This window comes from Dreissena polymorpha, chromosome 11 (assembly GCF_020536995.1).
Source record: "Dreissena polymorpha isolate Duluth1 chromosome 11, UMN_Dpol_1.0, whole genome shotgun sequence".
NCBI lineage: Eukaryota > Metazoa > Mollusca > Bivalvia > Myida > Dreissenidae > Dreissena > Dreissena polymorpha.
The window spans coordinates 30,583,243-30,591,653 of NC_068365.1; the positions used below are offsets into that span (position 1 = coordinate 30,583,243).

At 33.8% G+C, this 8,411-nt stretch overlaps 1 protein-coding gene across 4 annotated transcripts; it reads left to right on the forward strand.

The window, feature by feature from the left end:
• The first annotated feature begins 320 nt into the window (after nt 1–320).
• Nucleotides 321–8,411, forward strand: LOC127851392 (uncharacterized). Of its 4 annotated transcripts, none has more exons than XM_052385147.1 (8): nt 321–957; nt 1,164–2,159; nt 4,073–4,189; nt 4,950–5,081; nt 5,483–5,617; nt 6,206–6,373; nt 6,783–6,832; nt 7,346–8,411. In XM_052385147.1, the coding sequence occupies exons 2-8, from the start codon at nt 1,481–1,483 to the stop codon at nt 7,931–7,933; spliced, it is 1,869 nt and encodes a 622-aa protein (XP_052241107.1). In that variant the 5' UTR covers nt 321–957; nt 1,164–1,480; the 3' UTR covers nt 7,934–8,411. The 4 variants fall into 4 exon arrangements, with proteins under 4 accessions (XP_052241107.1, XP_052241105.1, XP_052241104.1 ...); XM_052385145.1 differs by having other exon boundaries at nt 1,191–2,159; XM_052385144.1 differs by having other exon boundaries at nt 1,373–2,159.

Genomic DNA, 8,411 nt, shown 5'->3' on the forward strand with positions numbered 1-8,411 from the left:
GCAGAATTCTAGTTCAGTTAGAGCATGAGGTTTATTGCGCAGTATTTGAATTTAATATCTAGTGGAAACAAAAACATCATTAAGGATTATTACAGAGGACCGTTTGGGATACGTTCATTTAAAGTTTATAACGAAACATTAACAATACAATAACTTTTTTTCTGAAATGCTTAATACATTATAACAATGGGATATGAAACATTATCAATATTGATACACAAACGATCACTGGAATTCCACTACAGATATATATATATATATATGCAATAAATCGTCTGCTGATCAATAGTGATGGATAATTTGTCCTAAGTTACTTCCCTTCATTCATCTAGCTAACATTGAAGGTTTAAGTTTGCATTATTTTTAGCGATGCATCGTGTGTAAGAAATAAGGACAGAAGGTTAAATTATAAAGAACTGCAAAGAAAACGAATATTATGTTGCAAGGATGTTATAATTATGATGACTACAGATAAGTGAAATAACGCAATCTTGAATTATTGTTACTGTTGCGTTAGTTTCTTGACATTTCCTAAGATATTCAGTTGTAAGATAAGTAGAGCTTTAATTACTTGTAAGTGGTTTTCGAGTTGCCAAACAGAGAGTCAGACTGATGAAATAGGAGAGGACGTGGGACATTGTTTTATTGAATCGGGAATTATTTGTTCGCAAACGTTGGAAACTTATTAGTAAAAAATGTAAAGTGTAATACCAATCTTGTGATTTTTTAACGTTCGTATTACAGGAAAAAATAGAGATCTAAGTTTAAACATCAAAATAAAGAAGTATTGCATTCTATAGTTAACTATAATGGGATACCAAATATTTCACCACGTGGGCAACCACTCTAATCTGATCGTCTTTCTGTTTAACTCACATTGTTTTCAACTCGTGCTCATTTAACAACCAATTATTGATGTTAACATCTTTTCAAACGGATTGGTTAATTAAGTGAACCGTGAGTATTGCGTGTATTTATATAATCGTTTTTGAATTAACTCTCGCTTAAGTTAAACAACGAATGTTAACATACTCCGCGTAACCGAGATGAGATGAGTTAAGTACTTACAATGCATGTTTGGAAACAAAAGTGTAACATTTTATTGCGCAGTTTAGAATGAAGTGATATAAACTATTGCACTAATTATATCAAGGTTTATTTAGAAACACGTTAGCCACATTATCTTTTAGATTAAAAAAGGACCAACTGACGCAAGTTCTAGATACACAATTATACGATTATCACAGCAAGAATTCAATTTTCTTGTTATTGCCCAATGTATAAATGATAGCAAACAAATCAAGATCCGTGAATTGATTCATTAAAGACAACCATAACGTGAAATACAGTAGTTTTTTTTGTCAATTTGCAGAAAACGGATTTCTTAGGGTAATAAAACGGAGTATGTGATTTGTGTTGGAGTTTACACGGATAGTTGTATCAATGGAATTAATGATCGTCTGAGTTCTGGAGCATAGTTATGGGGAATAAGCCTTCAAGAAATTTGTGTAGACTCAGTAGGGAGTGTAAAGGCCGCGATGATGTCGTAAAAGACGTCCGCGCGCTCGTTCATGATGACGACGTTGACGTCATAGTCATTTGCGGAGCACCTATGATCGGGAAGTCCATGGTTTTAATAAAGGCATTTTTAGAAGAACAAGAACACCTTGATTCAGATAACGTGTTTCTTTATCACAATTTTGACGACTGCAAAGAGGACGATGTACATAGAGCAGAAGAGTCCTGGTCATTAAAGATTAACCGATTTGCTAAAGGTGAAGCAAGTGACAACAAAGTTAAGTATAAAATATTGCTCGATAGGCTTATTTCAAGCTATGAAAATCAAGTATATCTATATCTAGACAACGTTGACATGCTGAAGAAATGGGATAAACTAGCGGAGTTTTTAGAGCTGGTAAAGGATTCCGTAGCAACACACGATAATCTCAAAGTGATTTTCTCAACGTCAACACAAGTTCCAGAAATAACGAACGGACTAGTTGTTGTCAAAGTTCCGGTATTACCAATAGAACATATCAGTTCGCTTATAACCAATGTGTGTGTCTCCAAACAAGTAAACGTAGATGAATCTCAGAAACTGTACATTCCACTAATAGGAACATTATGTGACGGAATACCTTACATTGCGACAACAGCAGGTATGGATTGAGTTGTTGTAGGCAATAAGTATGGATTATTTTCATTTTACATGCTTTGCCCAGTGTTTTCGAAGTAAAATCTTAATTATCCACCGCCTATGGGAGAAATTTTTAACTGAACATTAAGAAAATATTTATATCGGGGAAGGTTGTGCTTATTTCACAATTTATCATCTGCAATATCCTCGAATGGTGGTATTTTAATGGATGAGGAAGAAATTCCCGATTATCGCTTTTCCCAACACATTCCATACATTCTAAAACTGACTTATCCCAATTATGAAAAAGTGATTGTTTAATTAAATGTGTAGGAAGCTGCTTTGTTAAGGGTTTTTGAGCGTAACACAAAAATGACATTCCCAAACAAGACAGAGGTGGGAAAGACTTTGTTCACTGCACACTGTGTGTGAGCCATGCTTCTTTGCATTCAAACATTCGTAATTCGATATGGGTCCTGTATCTTTTCTCTAAACGCCTCCTTTATTTAAGATTCAATTGCGAGTAAATGAATGACTTCTAATGACAAGCTGTCTACAATGCCAAAAAAAGTAGTTTTACGCTACACGCCCCCAGTTGGTTTCAGAATCTCGCCTACAAAAAATAACTTATTCGCTGAAAGGTTTACTAATCTATTTACTCTTATCTATAGATATCATGTGTATATCGATTTTTCATTGACATTTTATTAATACAGAATTAAGTTGAATCTCAGTTGAATAAAGACCAACACGAAGATCAGACTGTACATACGAGTATGAGAAGAGTGAAAAGACTCAATTTCATTATATTGTGGAATGTTAGGAAATTAATACAGAATTACTTTTGTCAATAATAATGTTTTGTTGATTATACCATGGTCAGGCGTACAGATGCGTAGAAATAAATCATGAGTCTAAAACAGAATATAATATACTTGTAAGACTAAGTTGATCAGGCACGGTTAGTATGAAACAATTTGATAAGGCGCTTTTAGCACGTATATTTCATCGTTTCACTGTTCAATTTCTCAGAATTTTAAAATATAAAGAAAACATTCGGCTCCGCCCCTAGATATTGCACAATAACTCATACTTGATTTCCTTCTTTGCCTATATAAAACTGTAAATGATAGAATAATAGACAAAAATAAACAATATGATACAATATAAAAATATAAAAAATTAACATCGTCGTGTACAATTTTAAAAGTAGTAGTAACTTCAGTATCGAATAAACGATGGCCTCGTTCCAGTCTATGTATCTCTCTTTTGCATCGTAACAATCCTCTTCAAACAGCGTGTGATTGATCACTTCACTGTGTGGAGGTCAACAATCTGCACAAAAGCAATTCAAGCTCTTGACATTTCCCATACTTTGCGTTGTTTCATGCATTTGGCTTGCAACACTTACTCTGGAGAATGTCAAGGATATAACAAAATCCTTGCATGTATAATGTTTGTGTGGTTGCATCAAGTACAGCAATGTGATGTGTTCTGTTTTGTGCATGATAAGATAGCGATGATACTTTGATTTTTTTTCTTAAAATGTTAATATATTTTGCTGAAAATGTTTGAAATTATTTTTAATATTAAGTTGTCAACAGTTGCAGCTGTAAATTTATTTTCTTAAAAGTCGTAGTATTCAGAAGTTCACCTATCAACTGTTCTCTATGGTTGTAAACAATCTGTTATTTGTGTTAATTGTAAATGAGCATTTGTAAGTTTCATAGTAAGCACATAAACGCGTATTACATAAATAAAAACCCGATTTGTGCATTAAAATTGATATATTATGTAAACAAGTAATACCAAATTACTATAAAACTGGGGACCATCAACACATTAGAATTGGTCAGATTTGCATAGTGAAGAAACATTCCACAACTGCCAAAACTGTATCTAACGTTTTGAAATAAAACAGACTACGTTTTTCAGGAAGCATCTTATCAGAAAACCAAGGTTTGATATTGCCATCTGAGCTTCTCGAGTTAATGATAGCTCAAAGGCTGGAAGTTCTCAGTCCGACCAACTATCCGACGTCGAACAGATTTGGTATGTACTCACAAGTCATCCGCGATTTGCGGAAAACTTAACTTTCGTTATTCTACTTTTCAATTTTCTAATATTAAGTTAAAGTGAAAGTTTTAAGATAAAACGCGTCCCATTGTTCGTTTACATTGATTTGCTGGTGACCAAGACCAACAAATTTCGTGTTTCATTATATCGGTCGTAAAAAGATATGGTTCATTTGACGGAAAAATGTGTAGTCGGATAATTTGCAGACGTATAGCGCGATTTTACTTTGCATTTTCTATTCATAAGTTCCTATAAGTAACATTGTGTGCCCACTTTTCCGTGTCGTTCCGCGTACATTTAAAGGCATGAGTAAGAACTTTGGGATACCACGCGCTTTAATGACGTTTTCTTTACGATTGGCTCTAATTATATTAAATGTTACTGAATGACGAAATCATGTCCAAGAATATGTACATTTGGCTCAATAAAGTCAGCAAACAGCACGTGACACGATAAACATTCACATGTAGTGTTCTTTTTTAATTTTAGATATAATGCACAGAACATATGAATACAATAAACATTCTTAATTATATGTGTCAAAGTGTATTTGCAACAGCGGGTTGTTATTGCTGCCTTCAGTGTGTGTATTTAAGATCATAGACAATATTCATAAAAGTAAACATAGCTCATTACTTGTTCCACGTACAAATGTAAAGCTTACTTGAAAAGCCGCATGTTAAATGCCACTGGCTAGTATCACAAACCTGTATAATTCGTATGATTTTCATTACAGTTGCTTTGACCGGCCCAATCAGCGAAAGTTCCCTAAATATCGAGGTCAGAGACTTCTTGTCTAATTTAGCACAAAAATTAAGGTCCACTTTTACGGAAGATGAAGCCGTACAATGTAATGATGATACACGCGGTAAGTAAAGCAACACATTTTCGGTTATACCACTAGTTTTGATTTTATGTAAATGATACAATTTACCAAATGTCAAATGACGATAACCATTTAAAATTCAGTGGAAACGAATTCCCTAATTCTAAATGTTCTTCTGCTCATTTTGTATATGTGCATGCACCTATGAATAAAACATGCATTAAACAAGTTTCGCAACTGATGGTGTAGATTTTATATGATTTTATGTAACATTAACAGTTGACTATGAGCAGTTCTTGTATTGAGGCATTTGAAAAACACTTCATACACAGGACGAATTAATTGATTTAAAATTGGTTTCGCTGGTTTTGCTCAACATGGTCATATCGTACGAGTATTTACTGAAGGTGTTGGATCTCAGATTCAGCCTATTTGTGTTCCAGATACCGCTGCTATGGTCAAGAATTCTAAACTCCGCCCGCTGTTGATATGTTGCATTCTCGCCAAGGACAAAAAGCTTTGCTTACCCACGGTCTTCAAAGAATGCAAACTTGTTGTAGACAAAAATTTGGCGCAAGGTAAAACGAGTTTTACTTTTTTTCTGTCTCTCTGCCATACATACTGTCTACATTTACTAGTATAGTTTATGTTATTTTCAGGAACTTAATGAGTTCTCTCTCTTCATAAATAATAATTGTTACGTTGTTGTATTAATGAGTGATTCAAAATACGTGGTGGGCTCATTATAACAGCGCGACGTGTTCAATGGTAAAATCATTGTTTAAATATCTATCAGTAATAGTTGAGTGCTTACCACTCTTGATGTTTAACAAATAATAAATAAGAATTGATGGGTTTTATCAATGAACTATTTAGAAATTAAGAGCACATGCTTTCATAACTTAAGTTTTGTTGAGCAGTCCTCTGTTCGCAAAGATATTCACTATTTAGAATGTTTATCAATATTAACGTTTAAGTAGGTTGTGTAACGTATGCCCAAACGTACCTTAGGTTGTTTTATTAATTGGCTTTTATGCAAAACAGCGCTTAAAGGTGGTCTTCAATAAACACATTCCTAGAGTGTATGTGCCAATTAACTGCAAAGTACATGAATTATTATTTTTCTTAAAAAGTCATCCGTTCAAACAAACGAGAATGTGTTACAGAAAACCACGGAGAAAACGCTGAAGAGGTAAAACGTTTGGAAGATTGCAGACTGAATTTAACCAGAGAGAATCTTACAAGATTAAATTTGACAATCACAGACAGGCAACTGGAAAACCCAAAAGAAGTTGAGAAAATAATCAAGAGTCTTATGGACACAGCAAAGAGAGGTATATTATACTATCCCCAATATGTCAACGTTTACTTAATTATGCCTATGGGGAAATGCGTCTAATGTGCCTATATAGTTTTAATTGTTCATGGCTCAATACATGACCTCGTGAGATCATTAAAGAGATATCAACAATTATGGAACAGTAAATCATTATTCCAAAACATTCAAACGATCTACAGCTAAAAAAAAGTTTCATTGATATATTTAAGATTCTTAAAGATGATAATGATGATGAAAATACAGGCCAGCAAAAGAAAAACGGAAAAGTTTAATTGATCATTCGATGATATTTATAGATTATGTATTTTATAATTACAACCACGCTGTATAAAACTGTACAGTTAACATGTCTTTTTCAACTAGGGCATCAGTTATTGTTGTCATTTTTGTAATATGTATTGCAGAACCAGAGGAAAACTTTGATTCGTTCGGAAGTAAAATCCTCGAGGAATTGGTAAATGTTCTAATTACAATTATTGTTATTTAAATCTGTAATTTATATAATTCCACTTAAACCGCAATTTGCAGAGATATATGTAAAGGCCAGGTCGTTCATTATTGTATTGTAAATGTGATGCATTACTTTAAATGAAAGTAAAACTGAAACTTTCGAGCAAAAATAATTTAAATCAGAAAAACATACATCCGTAGCTCATAATGTTCACGTGGTCACAGTATTATGATGCTCATCTTTTGAAAAAAATAAAAAAATGCACTGCAACCATCTTCTGTATCATGTACTGTTCTTGTGAGAATAAGTGTACAACAATTCTTAGACACAGAATAAGTTAATTTGTTATTATAAGCGTCAAATAGTGTTCAGGGTACATACTCAATTTGTATATATTGTAGCCACACGACATTCGAATGCATTTAGAAATAAGTTGGATTTGCATTTGGTAAAATACCTTTGATATGTCAGTTGTTGAACGTTATATATTTATATTAACATAACATGTACTTTTAGGGCTTAGACTGCAACTTCTTTGGAATCCCAGACGTACAAACGCCAGACGGAAAACCCGAGCCCACCGTAGCATACGGTGGTAGTGGCTCTGGACTAGAATTCGTTCAACTTCGGAAAGATGCATTCAGAAAAGAGTTTTTCGGGAACGATACTTCCTCATTAGGAAGTTTAAATTACGACCAATTCAGTTATGCTAACAAAGACCTATCGGAAAATCATATCATTATGAAATCAGACGATATCGTTAGTCAGAAAGATTTGTTAAGCAATGGTCCTCATGCATTAGATGTAGATCCGGATTACAAAGGTAATGAAACACTGGAAAGTATACATTCTGAATCTTATACCTGTAAAAAAGAAACTGTGGCACTATACGATCACGATATCAATAAAATACTTCTACTGAACGATAACAAAAACACACCAAAGGTCAGAGGTGAACAAATGCCTTTGCAATCCAGCGGCCCTAATGGCATTATGTATGTAAACAACGCAGCAGAAGAAATAAAATTACATCCACAGATTTCAGAGGAGGACAGCGGGATTGAGCACGGTAGTGACGTTCATATGAGGCGGACAACTGATTAATGACAAACACGTTTATAAGGCTTGCTAGCTGTTGCGAATTCACTTGGCGCGTACGTTTACAAGGCAGCATGTTAATTTGCACCATACGTCTCTCTTATATGTTGTTTTTTAAATTGCGAATGCATAACGTACATTTAAACTTTAAGTAAGACGAAAGTAAAGTAAGTATGGTGAAAAGACGGGTTTAACTTGTTTGACGTTGTCCAAGTGTAGTAACAGGTTTATAGACAAAGAGAAAAACCCCATCTCCCCGATAAACATCAGACTTGCCGGCAGTTGCCACGTATTAAATACTTATAATAGTTATTATTTTACTCATTCAATTATGCAGGGCTTTCGTTTATTGTCCTATACAATTACTCACAGCGATATAATTCTGCAGAATCTCAATACCATAAACATTAATACTCATTTAAGTTGTGTATGTTAGAAATAGTTGTGTGTCAAAGTGTATTTTTTAAAAGTTAGAACCACATTT

Coding starts and splice junctions, on each gene's coding strand:
- LOC127851392 (XM_052385147.1), top strand. CDS start 1,481: ATGGGGAATAAGCCTTCAAGAAATTTGTGTAGACTCAGTAGGGAGTGT. Junction 5,618..6,205: donor AGACAAAAATTTGGCGCAAG/GTAAAACGAGTT, acceptor AATGTGTTACAG/AAAACCACGGAGAAAACGCT. Junction 6,833..7,345: donor GTAAAATCCTCGAGGAATTG/GTAAATGTTCTA, acceptor ATGTACTTTTAG/GGCTTAGACTGCAACTTCTT.